The 17,950-nt window shown below is 41.3% G+C and overlaps 4 protein-coding genes and 1 non-coding gene across 13 annotated transcripts in view; 4 read left to right on the top strand and 1 right to left on the bottom strand.

Moving 5' to 3' along the window:
- The first annotated feature begins 532 nt into the window (after nucleotides 1-532).
- trnap-ugg lies at nucleotides 533-604 on the top strand. The gene has a single exon. It is a non-coding gene; the product is annotated as a tRNA-Pro (tRNA).
- A 1,281-nt stretch (nucleotides 605-1,885) lies between these two features.
- zgc:112052 (protein C19orf12 homolog) lies at nucleotides 1,886-3,601 on the top strand. The gene is made up of 4 exons (XM_046394164.1): nucleotides 1,886-2,122; nucleotides 2,494-2,654; nucleotides 2,830-3,094; nucleotides 3,135-3,601. Coding segments are annotated over exons 2-4 (426 nt in total). The 5' UTR covers nucleotides 1,886-2,122; nucleotide 2,494; the 3' UTR covers nucleotides 3,136-3,601.
- A 599-nt stretch (nucleotides 3,602-4,200) lies between these two features.
- On the bottom strand, nucleotides 4,201-6,018 carry LOC124061977 (cytochrome b-c1 complex subunit Rieske, mitochondrial-like). The gene is made up of 2 exons (XM_046394371.1): nucleotides 5,793-6,018; nucleotides 4,201-4,930 (listed from the first exon to the last, which is right to left on the bottom strand). Exons 1-2 carry the CDS (start codon nucleotides 5,902-5,904, stop codon nucleotides 4,320-4,322), a joined length of 723 nt encoding a protein of 240 aa, XP_046250327.1. The 5' UTR covers nucleotides 5,905-6,018; the 3' UTR covers nucleotides 4,201-4,319.
- A 133-nt stretch (nucleotides 6,019-6,151) lies between these two features.
- On the top strand, nucleotides 6,152-11,250 carry rxylt1 (ribitol xylosyltransferase 1). 4 transcript variants are annotated; one of them, XM_046394368.1, is made up of 7 exons: nucleotides 6,152-6,296; nucleotides 6,625-6,810; nucleotides 7,617-7,692; nucleotides 7,912-8,014; nucleotides 8,175-8,489; nucleotides 8,634-8,804; nucleotides 9,904-11,250. In XM_046394368.1, exons 5-7 carry the CDS (start codon nucleotides 8,221-8,223, stop codon nucleotides 10,304-10,306), a joined length of 843 nt encoding a protein of 280 aa, XP_046250324.1. In that variant the 5' UTR covers nucleotides 6,152-6,296; nucleotides 6,625-6,810; nucleotides 7,617-7,692; nucleotides 7,912-8,014; nucleotides 8,175-8,220; the 3' UTR covers nucleotides 10,307-11,250. The 4 variants fall into 4 exon arrangements, with proteins under 4 accessions (XP_046250324.1, XP_046250323.1, XP_046250322.1 ...); XM_046394367.1 differs by lacking the exon at nucleotides 7,617-7,692 and having other exon boundaries at nucleotides 6,247-6,475; nucleotides 9,904-10,347; nucleotides 11,166-11,250; XM_046394369.1 differs by lacking the exon at nucleotides 6,152-6,296 and adding an exon at nucleotides 6,429-6,549.
- Nucleotides 11,251-11,673: 423 nt separating this feature from the next.
- srgap1a (SLIT-ROBO Rho GTPase activating protein 1a) overlaps nucleotides 11,674-17,950 on the top strand; it is a 78,954-nt gene continuing 72,677 nt past the window's right edge. For 4 of the 6 annotated variants that reach the window (XM_046394351.1, XM_046394347.1, XM_046394352.1 and 1 more), the window contains exon 1: nucleotides 11,675-12,393. In XM_046394351.1, the coding sequence (XP_046250307.1) occupies nucleotides 12,330-12,393 (64 nt within the window). In that variant the 5' untranslated portion in view covers nucleotides 11,675-12,329. Of the gene's footprint in view, nucleotides 12,394-17,950 lie in introns of all 6 variants that reach the window. The other 2 variants (XM_046394348.1, XM_046394350.1) reach the window with 2 other exon arrangements.

Raw genomic sequence — 17,950 nt, 5'->3', positions numbered from 1 at the left:
ATCCAGACCTTGCAGCACTTTCAGCCAATATGTTGCCAAAACGTAACACAACTCGCAAGATTAAAAGCTTGGTACCTACAGGGTTTCATCCAGCAGTAGAGGTGGCCCACTCCTATTGATCACCTGTATTAATATGAAAACAATGCTTTAATGACATTAAACCCATAGACCTGGGTATAAACAAATGAAGATGTCATATGCATGTTTTCTCATATCTATTAACAATCCATAGCAGGCTATCCCAAACCAGTCATCACCCTACTGCGATATAATGTTTTTAAAGATCCTAATGGAAAACAATGGAAACAGCCAATTGGATAAAAAAAACGGTGCAAACCTTCAGCAGAGTTTGGGGAGAGCCAGCGCATTCTTATCAAAGGGAGTTTTCAGCTATGAGGGGCCCACAGGTACTGTGAGACAAGCAGCAGATGTTGGCCATAAGGTTAGTTTTCCAAGATTTACCAAAATTACATGGATGCTAAAGCATGAAAGGGCGACCACCAGGTGGTGCTGTCAGCGCCTTTGCTTGACTGGCTCGTTGGTCTAGGGGTATGATTCTCGCTTTGGGTGCGAGAGGTCCCGGGTTCAAATCCCGGACGAGCCCTTTCTTTAAAGTCATTTAGCTACTCTACATAGACAAAAGTCAAATCAACTGGGACTTTAATAACATAAAAAATATAACGGATAGCGGATCTATAACGAATATAGATATAACAAATTCATTTCACTATAATGGTTTATTAAAAATTTAGTTATATTAATATTATGCAAAGCAAAATGGGAAGTTCCAGCTATTGCAATGATTTACACATAGACACAAAAAAACGATGATTTAATATCAAATTTTGACATACAAAGGTTGGCATTTATGTGTAAAAAATAATTGGTCAATTTTCTGATGACTCTGCAATGGTTGGGTGTATTACTGGAGGTGATGAGAGAGAGTACAGGACTGTAGTGGACAATTTTGTCACAGGAGCGGGAAAAACCACCTACAGCTCAATGTGACAAAGACCAAAGAACTGGTGGTGGACCTGAGGAGGGCTAAGAATCCAGTGACCCCTACCAACACCAAAGGGGCCACTGTGAAGGTGGTTGAAGAGTACAAATACCTGGGGGTGTACTTGGATCACAAACTGGACTGGTGCAAGAACGTAGACACTGTTTACAGAAAGGGCCAGAGCCGCCTCATCGAATTCATACTGTAATCCTGAGTTCATGCGGTTTCTTCAGTGGCAAAAGAACACATAATGACGTTTCCTTTGAGAGCATAGCACAGAGGAATCCTCATAAAAGTTTTTAAATGCTTTTCAGGTTTCACTCTTTTAAATTCAATCTTCTCTTTCTGTGGTACATTATCACAAAACATATGGCAAAGTCCTACAGAACTTGCAGTACAATCCTGTCATCCTCCACAAGTATCCAAAAGCTATAAAGGGATAAGAAAACGAGTGTAGCAGAGGGGGGGAATAAGAAACCCGGGTCTTAAAAGAACCGTTGGATTTGATTTGAAGTTTACTTAACTATATAAGTAAAGTTTTATTAGAAATTTAAGGCCTTAATGCAGGCTATGTGAGGCAAATACTAAATTTCTTAAAACCCTCTTCAATACTAAAACTTTTCATTAATACATTTATCCTTTATTATCAATTTATGGCATTAATAATTTAAGATATCATTCACGAGCCCCAGGTTATTTCTTAATTTGCCTCTAAAAACAAACCCCAGCGAAAATACATTCACCATAAAAATCTCTTTATTAACAAATCAAGTTGATTTAATTTGCTCCTGATGTAAACATGTTTCTTAAAAGTTACCTTTATGCTCTAGTTCAATCACGTGTTTAAACATCACGTGACCAGCATTTTCAGTGACTTCCTGTCTCATGATCAAAAGATAAGAGAGCAACCTCGAACTTAACTGGTTGTATTCCGAACAAAAAGCGGAGAAACTCAGAGTTGTCGAAACGTCCCTGAACGCAGCATTTTGTTTTGCTACCATCAGGCATTGCGACCACAGTCATGTAAGCTCAGAAATCAGTAGTAACTGCTGAAGCGGAGAATAGCTGACATCATAAGCACAATCCCTTCTGATATTTATGCGGATTTCATAACGCAGGAAGGTATGTTCATAACGTGTGTTATAACCTCGTGTCGAGTCATGGTCATAGTGTGTGGAGAGGAGCTGCAGATAACAGACTGAATGTAATGTAAGCCTCTGTGTCTCATGATGCTTTCTGATGCAATCAGGGCTGCTTTTATCTGTAGATAAATGCATGAATGAGTATGTGCCACAATGCGTGGTCCTCCCGTCTTTTAAACTGCAATGTCTACGTGTGTGTCAATATCTGATTTCGTTTTTTTTGTGAATAATTAATAACAGATATTATTTGCTATACCTATGTCATCTGACAGTATTTTCTTGATTTTATCAAACACCGTAATTTTTAGATATTCTGTCATGTCTCCTAAAAATGATTAATCTGATCCACAGCATGTGTCATCGAATTGATGATGTGATGAAGCTGTGCTGCGAGTTATCTGCCAATCAGCAAGTCCAGACCACAGTGAGAGGCTCAGGTAAAGGAGCAGCAGCAGCTGGGGGCCTGGCCTTCGCTGGAGGTCTGGTCGGGGGTCCTCTTGGCATTGCAGTCGGTAAGTGGGAAAACACAACAGAAAAATATGTATCACCTTGACTCTTTTGTCACTACTGGTGTACTAAATTCACTCCAGTAACAATTCACTGTAAACATACCATGCTGGTCTATAGGACAGATCAATTTTGTTGCTAAATTTTGAACCCCCCCCCCACCCCACCCCGCTCTTGTAGGTGGTGCTGTCGGAGGCCTTCTGGGCTGCTGGCTGACCAGTGGACAATTCAAACCACTCCCTCAGATCATAATGGAGCTCAGTCCTCAGCAGCAGCAGAAGCTTTATGGTGATCTTATGGCTATCCTGGGAGACATTCAGTGGACAGATCTGGCTCAGCTGACTGCTCTAGTGATGGGCAATGCCACCCTGAAGCAGCAGCTTACAGGCGCCCTTCTCGCGTATATCACCAAGGAGCTCCATGCAGAGGTGCACTATGTGGATTAGTGTCAGGGAAAACGGGGCTAACCTGAGTCAGGGGCCCATGTGCTCAGGAGGATGGCGTCTTGTGAACTCTTTTTATGACGCTGGAGAGACTCTGTTAAATGTGAAATCACATATTTAAAAATGGCTCAGACACAAGAGGTTATTGTGAATTCAACAGCTGCATAAGTGGATTAATTTATTATTCAAAGTGCACTTGAATGAATCATTTATTAATTAAGCCTTTAATGGCACTGATAACCAGTGCAACTATAGAAGTTACTCTGATTTAAGGCCTGACTGAGTGGTTCATGTGCAATGAAGTACTGTTTTAAATATTTAAATACAAAAGATTGTGCATTGAATGAATGCCAACTGTACAGTGTGAAATATTTTGATTCGATGTAAATTTGTGATCTATTAAGAACAGGAACTTACCAGCATCTGTGTAAAGCATATTGTTCTTGAGTCAGTTCAAGTCTTTTAGTGCTTTCAATGATTTCATTAATAAAAACATGAGGTTGTGTAAATCACTGCTTCAGCTCTATGATGAGCACACTTTACTCCTCGGGATTAAAAAGTAGTGCTTTATCTTACTTAATGGTTTTGATACAAACACACTCCAAAGGAAAAAAAGGCTGCTTAGCTTCTTGTAGCTCATGTGTATGAGCACTTGTAACACTGTCCAACACTGGGCAATCTTAATGCAATCCGCACTTTGAAACTAACAGGTGTATTACCCATATGAAAGTGACATATTTCGTCATTGGAGGGAACTCACTCCAATGAATATGTCAGCATGTTTCATTGATGATTGTTAGTTTTTGAGGCTCTGACCCCCACTATATCTTTATTAACCTCATTTGGGGGGATATTAATGGGGGGATTGTGCAACCTGGCTGTTGCTCTCAAAAACACTTCAAGTCCTCTACAAACAAAGCAGATCTGAGGCTACTGAAACTATTAGTGCTTGTTATTCACCTGTTGCTGTGGAGTCATCCTCTTTTTAGCATCCTTTGCCTTCAAATCTTTTTCAACTTTAGTTCTACTTTGCTTCATTTCGTGTTAAGTAAATTATAACTTTGAAACTTTTGGTGTTACAGAACATTTAGAAACGCAATGACTCAAATCACGGAGTTGTAAATAATCTTTATTAGTAAATTAACATCTTTTATGCCACTGCCATCTCTCAAACGAAGCCATCAAAAATACATATGACATACTGGAACTGAGAAAGAGCTGCAGTATTTATCCAACCACGACTGTGTCATCATCGGGGAATTCATAGTAGGGAACCTCCAGGTTAAGAGGAGCAGGGCCCTTTCTTATTCTTCCTGACGCATCATAGTGGGAGCCATGGCAAGGACAGTAGTAGCCTCCATAGTCTCCGGCATTGGCGATGGGCACACAGCCCAGATGGGTGCACACGCCAAGGACGATGACCCAGCGGGGGTTAATCACTCTATCTTTGTCATGCTGGGGGTCACGCAGCTCTCCAACATTCACAGCCTCCTCTGCAGCAATTTCTTTTTCTGTGCGGTGGCGAACAAACAGCGGCTTTCCTCTCCACTTGAAGGTCATGTTTTTACCTTCAGGGATGTCACCAAGCTTGATCTCTATCTTGGATAAGGCCAGGACATCTGCTGACGCACTCATTGAGGAGACAAACTGGGTGACTACTGTCTTGGCTGCATAGACACCAACCACAGTAGTAGCTCCAGTGACAAGGTAAGAGAAAGCCCTTCTCTCCTCACTGCTCTCTTGGGAGGACTTGTTGGGGTTGAGGACCTCGGGACGACGGTAGTCTGTAAAGTCGGGAATTTTGATATCTGTGTGGGCAGGGCGGATTCCTCCAGGAGCTGAAAATGAGACATATGATGCAGTTTTTAAAGACAAAAGCAGAAGATGTTCAAACAGATTGGGAATTACACAGTATCTGAAAATACATATTCAAGAAATGTTATTCTGTCATTGCTTCATATTCAGTTTAGCACAAGAAAGAAATTTTAGAAATTAAAATTTTGTATTAAATCACTACTATGCTTTATATCGGAAAGTATTGTTTTTAAGTTTTTAAGAAACTTATAGCAGTCTAATCAAGATTTTAATATTTTCTCCACATGCCACAAAAGCACATCAGATCAGGTCTAGCTCTCCAGAGAATCATGATAGTGCCAGCAATACTGCTACTGACAATGTTGTCATGGTGTCAAGTCATTACAGCTGTCTTTTCAATTCAATTCAATTCAGTTTATTTATATAGCGCCAATTCACAACAAAAGTTATCTCATGACACTTTCCAATTTGAGCAGGTCTAGACCAAACTCTTTACTTAAACTTTGAGTGTTTTCTTCTACACTTTAACCAGTAGTACATGATATCCTTTAGCCTAAGCTAACATTTTATCTGTAAAGGTATGACAACAGCATACTTTGTTGTTATTTCCCTAAACGTATTCATAAGCTCATACTTTACGTTTGCGTGCATAGCAGAAACTGCTGGACAGGTCAGAGTTCCTGTTAGCCACACCAGGTTTTTAGCAATAGCGTTAGTTTGCCGACAATACAACACAGACCATACAAATAAAGATTTTTCACATTATCTAACAAAAAAAGTGTTTACTGATCAGCAAAATGTCACTGCGTTATGTTTTGTTGTTACATCCCACTGTTCAATACCACTACCAACTTCGACCACCCTGGAGTTCCTAGTCGGCCTTACCAGCAGCAGGCATCAAGTCCTTCGCTCCGGGGAACAGAAAACTTCTGGCTATGTGCTTTGTTGTCTGCATGCAGGGGGAAAGAACCCCACGACGAGCAGCTACGGACATCATCTTTGCCCAAACTAAGATACCTCTACCCGCAACGGCGGGCACGACCTTGCGCTTACAACTCCGGCGTGCACCTCTGTGATCCGCTTTACCAGAAACACGCTCGCCTTTCACAACGTTCCGCTTTACGTGAGGTCTGACCGAAGTGTCCCATTCGTTTTTCTAACAACTCGCTTGATTATTGTAGATTACAGCTACTACTTCATTCAGAAATTAGAGTTGATGTATTAAATGTCGCCATGTCGACCATTTGGTCTGAAAGGAAGTAGAATCACAAATACATTTAAAATAACTGAAAATTTGGTACAGGCGTTTCTGTAAGTAAGCTGTGTCCAGGGGTCCTCGTGATGTAAACAAGGGTCCTGTCATTAAACATGGAGACGAGCTACACAATGGTAACCTGAGAGAAAAAAACGAAGAAGAAAAATGAAAATACCCAAAAGAAAACTATTCCTTTTAATTATTTTTGCGTATGTAGCATTTTCTCTCTATGCTGCATACAATGTTTTCTTCAGCACCAAAGTAATTTCCCGCGTTCACAGGGTGGTTAAGAAAGAGACGGGGGCACCCTCGGGTAATTTAGCTTAATACAACCCTTATCTAGTCTCTACTGCAGATAAGCAGCCTAATATTTTCATACACTGACAGGTAGAAAATTCATTTTTCGTGTGTGGTGGGTAAAGGATGTCCATAAGATGAATGGGAACCGTGTTATGTTTGCAGGTGGTGTCAGAGATGGCGGTGCTGCTCCATTTCTAACAGATGAATGGAATCCGTGGGAGGATGAACAGGTGGAGTACAACTCTGCTTTGAACAAAAAGAGAGAGGCCTTCAAACAGCACCTGAGTCGAATTGACAAGAACAAACCCAAAAGGTACAGGGTCCAAATCTGGGGAAAAGCTGCTATAGGTAAGTCATGGTTTTACGAGAGGTCTGCTGAGAAGGTCTGTGTTGTTATCTGGCTGTAAAATGTCAATGCTGTGACTTTACAGTGGCACCCTTAATCGACTTGTGTGCGATAACAAGTACAAAAAATGTTTTGTCATGATTCTAATATATCAATATATGAAATTAGATCAGATCAGAAAATGTTGATTTTGGTCTTGTGAATGATACCTTGCAGTATGTGCACGACAAGGATGTGCAACATTTGAAAATACATTAAAAATAAAATATCTTTTTGAAATGTAGTTCACAATTACATGTATTAAATTAATGTATTGATTATAACATAGAATATGGACGCTATTGTTGCATTACAGTTTTGCAGTGTAATTGGGTCAATGACGTGACATGCATATTTTTGTGTCCGAGTCCATTGTTTTGTTTTTTTTTTTAAATATTTAATCCATTCTTGACATCTATCACTTTATTCTATAAAAGCTATTTATTTTCACACATTTTTCAGTAAATTCAGATAATTACATTCTTTTATGTTTTAGCCTCTCAAACTCCTAAGATGTCAGGTGGTGCAACTGTCCGAGCAAGTGAGCAGACTAAGAAAACTATTAAAAATGTTATTTTGAGAATGATAAAGTCAAAATAAAACACTCTGGCATCATTTTATGATTGAAGTCTTTTGGATAATGTTTTTTCCCTAATATCAGTAATTTTAAAGTTGTTGAAATAACGGCAAAACTTTTGTCCAGCAATTTACATTTCCTAAATGTCAGGGTGGCGCAACCATAAACTTAAACTGGACTTTTATTTTGAAGTGAGGAGACAATAGCTATAAACAGGATGTTGCATCAGCCAGAGGACCCCAAGTGATCTTTGGGACTAAGCTAAAAGGTTTGTACTGAACATACTTTTTAAAAATACCTTTTTTGAAGCTTTATATGTCATTGACCCAATTACAGAGGCAAACAATACTCTAGTGATAAAGATGAACAGCGTATGAAAAACTGATGTATGTTCTGCTGTCAAAGTCCAACATTGGTACAACATAATGGCACTTTACATGTTGGCGTTTGGGTAGCAAGTAGTTTTGAATCCCTCTTTTCTCCTCAGGGCTTTACCTTTGGGAACATATTTTAGAGGGACCCCTCAACCCTACTGACAAGGTAGCACAGTGGAGAGAAGGAGAGCTACAGTCAGGAAAGATTGATTTCAGGTAACAATTGAAAGATGGGATACTTAAAAGAACAAATCAAACCAAGGCATAGGGTCTGCTTTTGAAAGTCTGTAAAATACAACACATCATATAATAACCACCTAATAAGACAGAACCATTACATTGACTTCCCCCTCTCTTCTTGCCTGCCCATCTTTAGTTTCTACACAGGTCCAGCTGTGGTCCAGGGTCATGTCCCTCTGGATATGAACAGCTTGGTTCTGGTTCTGAACGGTCGCGAGCAGCAGAAGGTCTCTTACTCGACACGTTGGCTGGAACATGTCCAAACTATGGTGCAGTCCCACTCAGTGTCACATGTGGCTGTGGTCCTGCTGGGCAATGAGCACTGCAATAACGACTGGATTGGCCCGTACTTAAAGAGAAATGGTGGCTTTGTGGAGCTGCTGTTTCTGGTGTATGACAGCCCCTGGATCAATGACAAAGATGTCTTCCAGTGGCCTCTTGGTGTTGCCACGTATGTTTATTTTATTTATTTTCTCCTGTGTGCGTGCATGTCTGTGCGTGCATCACGCATGCTAAGTATCCAAACAGTGAACTGTTTGCAGGTTGTTTTTTAAACTGTCTAACATGTTGCTTGGTTTTACCTGTCTCTGTGCAGATACAGGCAGTTTCCTATGATCAGGCCCAATGCCCAGCTGATCACCTCCAACAGACCATACCTTTGCAATTTCCTAGGAACCGTTTACAAAAATTCCTCCAGAGAAATGCTCATGCAGGTGCTGAAACAGTCTGGTCTGGATAAGGAATGCATCACCGCTGCCAGGGAGAAGTAAGTCATTATTCAGTTTACGAGTTGTTTAGTACTGATATCAAAGGGCAAAGCGCTAATATTCTGTTTCAGTGACTGCCTTGTTTTATGACGTAAAATAAGAATTTAGAAAGAACGATATTAATATTATTATCAATCGTCTTACTGAGACCTTCCCATCGTATGTTTTTTTTTTAAAACCATCAACAATTATTTTTTATGATTTTGAGTTATTTTTTAAAGTAGTCACTGGGGATCGTTCACTTCTTGTGAAATCAAATTCAAGGGCTTTCAAATGATTTTCAGCATCTTCGGTGATGAAATTGAAGATTCAATTTCAGGGACTGACGTAACGTGTCTGAGATAAGGACACATGTTTTGCATCAGACACCAGACAAGCCAGTCTGTCTAAAAACACTGCTCAACCAGCTGCACGTGCATTGGAAGAGTTACTGGCTGCTGTTTATCATTCCCTTTGTCCATAGTGGTTGCAAAGAGGCTCCTTCCTAAAGCAAAGCCAGAGCAAAAAGTTCAGTTGAAGGCACCACGAAGCTGAACTCAGAACTTCAGAATGCATTTTCGCACAGAACGAGCACTGTGGAGTTTATCCCACATCACTTGCATTGTAATTGTGTTAGGAAGGCATCTCTTTGCAGCCTCTATGGGCAGGAGGAATGATTACAGCGACCAGCAACTCTTTCATTGTACATACGGGATGTAAGTAGAGCTTCCTCACATGCAAAGTGAATTTTCCTTTTAAAAACCTAAGTAAAACATGAACGGCAGCAAATACTAATCAGTAATCATTCATTATAATAACATGCACTCAGTACTTAAATGGACGCAGCTTGCAAAGTGTACTTAAACATTATAAGATGTTAGGAGTGCTTCTCACACAGAGGGCTGTGGTTATTTTCTGTTACTTTTTATAAATATCCATCTATCCATGTATCTACCCATATAATGCAGTATCATAATGCACAGGATATACAGTTGGCAGTACAACAATTGCAGTTTTTCTCAAATAATAATATTGTCCTGGAACCCTTGTTACATTACCATGGATATATTTTTGTGTGCTGGAGTTGGGGTGACTGCCTTTCCTGCCTCCTTGCCACAGGTGGCTCCCTCAGGAGACAGCAGACAGTTTGAGACGCTATCAGACAGCTTTGGCCCAGAGCGAGCTCACTCTCTGCCCAGTCGGGATCAACACGGAGTGCTACCGAATCTACGAGGCCTGCTCTTATGGCTCAGTGCCTGTGGTGGAAGATGTACTGACACCTGGGACCTGTGCGGCTGGGCCCAGCTCCCCGCTACGTCTGCTCAAAGCTGCAGGAGCACCCTTCATCTTCATCAGTGACTGGAAAGAACTGCCGGCCATCTTGGAGAGGGAAAGAGGGATGAGCCAAGAGCAGAGGGTGGACAGGAGGAGAAGGCTGTTGGAGTGGTACGCCAGCTTCCGTCAGCAGATGAAGGAGAGGTTCACTGAGGTCATCGAGGAGACTGTCTTCAAAAGTGGCTGATCGTGGTGCTTAATTAACAAAACTTTAAAAGATAAACAAGGGTAGATGTTCAACATTGATTTAATTTATTTTGTCATTTGTTGAGAAATGTGACATACTACTGGTATAGTGAATCTGATTATGTTCAGTGTAATATGTGTGGGTTATTATAAAACCATTTATGTATGTAGTAAAGTGTTAAAGCTGCCATTACCAGTCAGCAAAGGGCCGCATGACATTACTGTACATTTATTATCTATGTTTACAATGGTGGAACGTCCAGGTATTTTAGAAATTACAAATGATAAACTGCCTTTGCATTTGAAAGTCGTCATACTGCAACCCTGATTCCAAAAAACATGGAATGCTGTGTAAAACATAAACAAAACAGAATGTGATAATCTGCTAATCCTTTATGGCAGCGAAAGACCGTGAAAGTCTTGTTTGGAACATTCAACAGGTAAACAGGTTCACTAATAACAGGTGATGATGTCATGACTGGGCATGGCATGATCGTATAAAGGATATTACTACATGGACTCAGGAATACTTTGTAAAACCATTGTCTGTAACTAGTTTGCAAATGATTGCATTCTGTTTTTATTTACATTTCACACAGTGTCCCAACTTTTATGGAATTGAGATTGTATTTCAGCTGTGTTTTTCTATCTCTGTATGCACTTAATATTGTGATTTTTAGGACACACTAAAAAATAGGTGTAGAATGAGACTGATGTGTTTTTAGGCCTTGTTGGAAAATGGTACTTAGAACTATTTTGTATTGTGAGCTGCTTGAAAATTGATATTGTTGCTGTGGCATGTCTTGATTTTCATATCAAAACATAACAAAAACATTTCTTCTTTGCTCTTTTCATTTCAGTTCTGTGCTGCATGGATTTTTTTAATTTTTTTTTTTTTTTAAGAAAGTGCAATAAAATAAACTGGAGTGTTGTCCTGAAGAGAAATCAGTTACTGTGTTTGTCCTGTGCATTTGTTTATCCTGTAGATGGCGCTGTGGTCTGGTTCCTTTTCAGCGGATGCAGTGACCACAGATGAAATGTAAGGTAAAAGCTTTTTGAAGTTGGGCTAAAATGAAAGGGAAATACTAAAACTTGTGACTCTACCAAATCAACACTGACCAAGTTATAAAATGGAGCAAAGTATAGCATAATCTACAGTAAGTAACGTACAGTATTTACTTCGTCCTATGACTTAGATCTTAATATCTGTACAATATTACTTATGTATAATATGGGTCTCTTTATTGGCCCATGTGTAATACATACATATTTAGCTCATATATATCACATTATTTGTCCACAGTAGTCAGTTCACACAAATACAGATCTGGGAGTGTCAGTCCGCTGGTGTACACTGGCTGCATGTATGCATGTATGCAGATCCCTCCCTCTCCTCTCCTCTCCCTGCCTGGCTCCAGCTGCTGTGTGCTGCAGTCGGCCTACCCTGTCTGCCTTTGAGCCTGCTGGGAGTTGGAGGGAGGGAAGAAATCGTCGAGGGAGAGCGGACAGGGGGACGCGTGTGAGAGTGTGAGGGTCCCAAACTGGAAACCACTACCAAGAAGCACACACACTCACGATTCAGGCGGACTTTAAAGCACCACCGGACGGGTTATTGACACTACTTTACTGAGAGAGAGCTGTGGGGAGTCGCCACAGAGACGCTGAAACTTGCGCCCCCCTCCCAACCTTGTCTTGTTCTTCTTCTGTGGTGGCAGCAACGCTGTTGCGCCGCGCGGACTGCTCTGATACTTGAGTGGATTCATTGGTTGGAGCAGGATTGCGCATTGGCTCTGCTGTATATCCACCGCTTATCCAGAGGGAAGAGGAACCATGAAGAGCCAGACGTTTTCTTCTTCTTGAGTTAAATCCCTTCAAAGTGTTAGTTTGTCTCGCTCTTTTCCTTTCTCTCGCGTGCGTTTTTCTCGTCCTGTTTGGGATGCGTCGGCTGCTTTAGGATCCCGCCTGTTGACAAACAGTTTTTACAAGAAGTTTTCAACAAGCTCGGGACACAAGAAGGCAAAAAGATGTCTACGCCGAGGTTCAAAAAGGATAAAGAAATCATCGCGGAGTACGAGAGTCAGGTCAAAGGTAAGGGAGAGTGAATGTTCCGCTGGGATAATGTGCTTGTTGGAGCCGCTGGAGGACTTATTGGGACTAGGCTAACAGTAGTTCATCACAACCTGCATATGAGTCATAGCCAGCAGAGTTTGGATGTTTACTGCAAGGTAACGAGCACATATTAAACTAGAACGTCCAGTCTTCATATTACTTGTATTTTATTAAAAAAATTACATAAATGCCTAGTACATTTTAGTGGTGCCTATGTCGGTATACAATGGGGTTAACTTAATTAGCAATATAGTAAGATTGGCATTTGAGGTGTGGAGAGGCTTTTAGGACTTAGTTTTGCATGTGAAAGCCAGTGAAAGTGCTCAGCAGACTCACTGTTGGCCTGAAGAAGAGATCCCTACCCTTCTCAGGTACGGCCGATTAGGTTATTTATTCAGACTGTATCTGCCGAAACACAGTTTTACGATTACTTCTTGGTCTGGTGCATTTTATTATGTTGATGTGTTCAGCAGACTGTTACTATTCAGGCAAGTGCATGCCTGTGAATGTTTTTTCCCATCATGCAGAGTTGGTGTGAGACTTTGTAGACACCGCATTGTTCTCACAGCATTAGACCATGATAATGCAACTGAAAACAGGAGGAGCACATGTTTAGGCAGCCCACCCATATTTTGATTCAGTGTGTTGCTCAGGGGCACTTCAGAAGAGTGGTTACTTGCACTTGGCTCTTTTCTTTCTGCTATCGTATTCCCTCTCTGTTTCCCCGTTTAATGTAACAACTCCACACACATACTCCAAAGCATATAACTAACTGTTTGCCCTGATTTAGGTGTGTGATTTAGAGGTGTGCAAGACACAGTAATGATGCCACCCTGACTTATCTTGTCTCCTCTGTCTCCTTGAAGGCTCACCATGCATGCAGAGCAGAGGTAGTTTATTCCCAGACAGATCAGCACAGGAAAGAGGCAGTTGCAGCTCCAGGGTAACCATGGGGATTTGGGCCCCAGCCAGCAAGCTCTGTTCTTCAGCACCGTTAGCATGCTGAAATACCACCTATTCACATCCCTGTATCCAACCTTAAATCCAGACAAAGGGGGAAGTTTAGTGGGGGCCCAGGGCTTTAGAGAGGGGCAGTGTAGTGAAGGGACCAGTACTGCTTGAGGAATTGCCGGACTGCATGAGGTTGGGCGCAAGCCCTCATTTGTAAGGAATGTTCAGCACCCCTTTTCCTTCCTGTGAGGATGACTAAGGGCTTTCAGCCTATAACAGAGGATGATGCACAGTCATAGGGGTTGTTGAACAAGAGATGACAAAGTCTCCCATTTGTCATGCAAAACCAGCGGAGTAATAACAACAACCTGATGGTGCTGAGAATAGCTGTTGGTAGATAAGACCACCAGAGCCCCATTAAATCGATGTTAAGGTGCTTTGTCAAAGATGCAGAGTTCTGCTCTGAGGGAAATGCACGAGGGCTTGTCATGCATTGTAAACATTCCTGTGAAGGTATTTTTTTTATCCTCACAGGTAGTATCAAGTTATTTGCATAAAGAACTGTACTCATTCTCTTTCCATTGCAAATAGCAGGCAGTTATTAAATGTGAACATTTCTTTTCATTCAAATTAAATTTTTGAGCAATGTGGATGTGTACTGACAAGGTATCACTCTTATAAATTGCACTCATTGTTATTAACCACTGAGACTTGATAGTACATATTTTCACGCCTAGCATTCAGACACACTGTATCATCTCTACAAGACATTTACTTATGCTTGTCGTCAAGCATAACAATGAGAGCCTTTAGTAGGTCAGATGACTCCTGCAAATGAAGCCTCCTGTTTGTTTTGGAGCTGCCAGGCTTATTAGGATATGAGCAGTAGTGGAAGAAAATGCATTCAGTCAACATTAAGTATTCTGTGTTAGAGTAGCCCCTGATTTTGCAGCTATAAAGTGTTTTATGAGTTAAGAGTTTGCAGTGATAATGAGTGGGATCACATCTGCAGTGTAGCTGCGATAGCTGGAGGGAGATTCTGGTGAACAGACATTGATTACTCAAGAAGTAGAACAACAAGCAGCTCAGAAAACTGCCGGAGCCAGTGTTTGATCTCTTTGATCTGCATCGTCTCTGTCTCACACTTAAAAACATGTTTTATATTCTCACAACATTTCGACAAATATCTCTTATGTAACCACACTGATATGTGGCCTGTACCCATACATTTTCGGTTCCTTTATGCAGAGTACTGAGTGGCACTGTCATTCAAGTCAGATGTGAGATATTTAATGTAGTTTTCTATGGTGACTGTCTGAAAGCCTTCCTGTGAAGGCTGACACCACTGTTCTCAGGCCCGATTGTCATTCAGCTGACATTCACATCTTAAAGTACCGTCCAACAGCCTTTCTTTTTTTATCCTCCCACAGATGAAACGAAATGGATCATTTTGGTAATACAAAGAAATTAGCCTTTTATTGAAAAACTCTGTGGCATGGGGATTTAATTTTTGCTAATTGCTAAAATCGGCATCTACATCAAGACCGAGCTTGTTTTGGAAAAACAAAACCATTAAGAAGATTGGGTTAAGACAGTGGAATTTGTTTGTGCTTTAGAGCGCACATCGGGTGCAGCCGATTTAAGTAATTTCAGGCATGCTAAGGAAAGGTTGTGGGTACATTGGCATTCTCTGTGGGCCTCTTCCTGTGGACGGGTGGATCAGTGCACAGCAACACTGCTGTGTTTTCTCTTGGGCAAAGTGTTAGTGTGATGTCAGTCTGTGGCTTGCTGTTTGTGACCTGGGGGTTGTGACTCCCATGGTTGGACTCCTTGAGACTCTGTCAGGGTTCATTAGAAAAGCTGATCATTAGAAGAACTGTTCCCTTTGACCTGCCTTCACGGCTGTTTGAAATCAGAATCTTGCCCCTCTGCTTACTGCTCATGTTTGTACACAGGAGGATTAAAGGCAAGAAACTACTCTAAGGTGGTATATGGTCTCGATTATCTTTCAAATTAAAACAATTTGCCTTGTGGTTAAAAGTCATTAGTGTATTTACAATAGTGATAATAGGACTTGATGTTGGCCAGTTGTGGCAAAGGATGAGCATGTAAATGTTGATCACCATCCATTATACAGTCCAGATGTCACACATATGTCACATCTGGATCATGCAGAGTCAAAACTGTAATTTTGCTTTTAATCTGTCTTTCATGGTTTTTGGGTGAAATAAATCCACTGTGTCACTGGACTTCAGTATGTGATGATGTGGATACTGTGGTGCTCCTTCCCTTTACTTAGAGTCTTCAGGCTCATCTTGCTGAAAAAAAAATGATATTCATTATTATAGACCACTAGGAATCCATTACAGCACTTTAGCAAATAATCTCTTCAAGTAATAAATACACACAGTGTCTAGCAAAGGGTTTACACAGAAAGTGCAACCCAAAATGTGTCCTTGATTCTGTGATTCACAGCAACATTACAGGCAGCACATGTCCGTCACATTGCAAACCCGTAGAGTCCAAATTTGTCCTCAGATTTATTGTTTATTTCTCATAATGTAAAACTGAACAAAGCAGCATATCTGAAAAGCTGGAACTATTTTAGCTTGATGAGTATTCCTTTTATCCATTGACTAATAGTTTGATGAACTAATGGTTCTTTGAATTGAGTGATGCTAATCATATTTACGAATAGATACACTTGGAGATTGGAATGATTATGAAAATTTGAACAGCTGTCCGTCTCCTGTGTCCTTATATCACCTTTGCCCTCACTCGATTAGTGAATATTGTCAGTCGTGAGTTTGGGAGTGTGAGTGGATCTGAAGCCAGCTGTCACTGTAACCTGACCTCTTGTGATGGTCGAATTCTGTCCTGTTAACACCATGCTGGAGCTCCGTGATGTAGTGCCTCTCTCTGCGTATAGAGCCATCCAGAAATCTCTTAGGTAAATGGGGCAGCTAAGAGTGAATGAATGGCAACTTGGGAACCATTGCCGATTGAAATGTAACGAATTGGCTTTAAACTTCCTTCAGTTTTCTTGCTCTCTTCTCTTTTGAATCTAAATAATTTTGATATGCTATTTCAGTGAGCAGATGTTGCCATTTTCAACACTGAAACAAACTACTATATTGTCTAAGCAGCAGTTAAGTTGTAGCTGGTACACTTCAGAGGATACTAGGGGATCTGTGATGCTCCTTTTACAACAGCTTCCTAGAGGTTTTGACGGAGGTTAGAGGTTGAAAGACTAACGGAATCACCCCCTGGAGCACTTCGCCACGTTATGCATTCGTCCACACACTTACCATCTGTTTTTACAAGTCACACCCCCCCGCCTCATTACTGCATGTGTGTCTTGCGTGTTTCTACCCAGTTGTATGGCATAGGGTGTGGCACTGGTGCGCGATTTGTGTGGGCGAGTGAATGGTTATTGACAGCACCATCTGTGGCCGCTCACCCTTTCTGGCAGTTTTAATAAATTCTACTCAGCACAAGTAAAGGTTCACTTTCCTTCCCTGCTGTGCTTTTCAGTGGAGACATTAAGGGTACCAGGACAACCTGGGCCAAACCAGCGTCTCTCCACGCTCCTGTATCCCTAAACCAAACAAAAAGGATTCAATTCTAACAGCACTGAAGGCAAAACAAGAAGCCTGTTGTATTGTCTCTAGATGTAACCAACAACGGTTAATTCAATTTCTTCCAAGAAAGAATTAAGTCAGGCCATGCTGTGTTCTGCTGCTAGTTCACCCCATCTCTGTTGGTGATGCTGGAATATAGAGAGAAATCCTGATGAGGGACCGCAGTGCGTAGCTGTAACTGCATTAGTTAATAGGAGGTACAGGGTGTTAATGGAATTGGACCATGCATAGAGAAAATGAAACAGAGGAATTGTAACTGAGGGGGAAAAGGTGAAATGATGACAGTTGAAGGGGAATTTGGAGAGATTTTTGCAACTTTCTCGACAACTTTAATTCCTTTGAACTGCTGCTGGGAGTCAGCAGATGGACAGACAGGAAGGCAGACAGACACAGTTTGACCATCAGGACATGTTGCTGTCTGCCACCCAGTAGGACAGGATTAGACGGAAGGAGACTGGGGGATGGGAAGGAATGGTACGAGGTCAGTGCAGGAATAAGTGAAGGCGGAGGTCATAAGCTCTGCCTTGGTTGACTTGTTTTAATCTGCATCTGTGTGTGTTCAGCCGATTGAACCTCCAAATGTAAGCCGTTTATGTATTTAGCCGTGGTGAAAGCTTTTAAAGAGGTGCAAACGTGCTACAAGTGATGTCTCGTGTTGGTTCTTATTTCCTGCGTTCACTTAAACAATGTGACATCTGCCACTTTGGCTTCCTCTTTTTTGTGTCAAAGCTTTGACTGACCACGACAATCTGTTCACAAGCTGCGTCTTGTTGCTTGGCTCAGGTTCCCCAGGCTCATCATCCCTCTGGGAACTGAATCTGAGCTGTATAGGGTCCCAAGTTCTCTATCCACTCCCACTGGCAAAGCATCACTTTTATCAAGATGTTGCCTCAACTCGATGCGAACGCTCCTGGTTACATTTAGTTTGGATTCAGCATAGATGA

Source organism: Scatophagus argus, chromosome 7 (assembly GCF_020382885.2).
Source record: "Scatophagus argus isolate fScaArg1 chromosome 7, fScaArg1.pri, whole genome shotgun sequence".
Taxonomy (NCBI): domain Eukaryota; kingdom Metazoa; phylum Chordata; class Actinopteri; family Scatophagidae; genus Scatophagus; species Scatophagus argus.
This window is presented reverse-complemented; position numbering and strand designations above follow the sequence as displayed.

Excerpts from the sequence above, each read along its gene's own strand:
- LOC124061977 (XM_046394371.1), bottom strand. The coding sequence starts at position 5,904 with ATGATGTCCGTAGCTGCTCGTCGTGGGGTTCTTTCCCCCTGCATGCAG. Across the intron at positions 4,931-5,792 it reads GGACTTGATGCCTGCTGCTG|CTCCTGGAGGAATCCGCCCT; the intron begins GTAAGGCCGACT and ends TCTCATTTTCAG.
- zgc:112052 (XM_046394164.1), top strand. The coding sequence starts at position 2,495 with ATGTGTCATCGAATTGATGATGTGATGAAGCTGTGCTGCGAGTTATCT. Across the intron at positions 2,655-2,829 it reads TCCTCTTGGCATTGCAGTCG|GTGGTGCTGTCGGAGGCCTT; the intron begins GTAAGTGGGAAA and ends CCGCTCTTGTAG.
- rxylt1 (XM_046394367.1), top strand. The coding sequence starts at position 6,328 with ATGAAAATACCCAAAAGAAAACTATTCCTTTTAATTATTTTTGCGTAT. Across the intron at positions 6,476-6,624 it reads AGAGACGGGGGCACCCTCGG|GTGGTGTCAGAGATGGCGGT; the intron begins GTAATTTAGCTT and ends TTATGTTTGCAG. Across the intron at positions 8,805-9,903 it reads ATCACCGCTGCCAGGGAGAA|GTGGCTCCCTCAGGAGACAG; the intron begins GTAAGTCATTAT and ends TCCTTGCCACAG.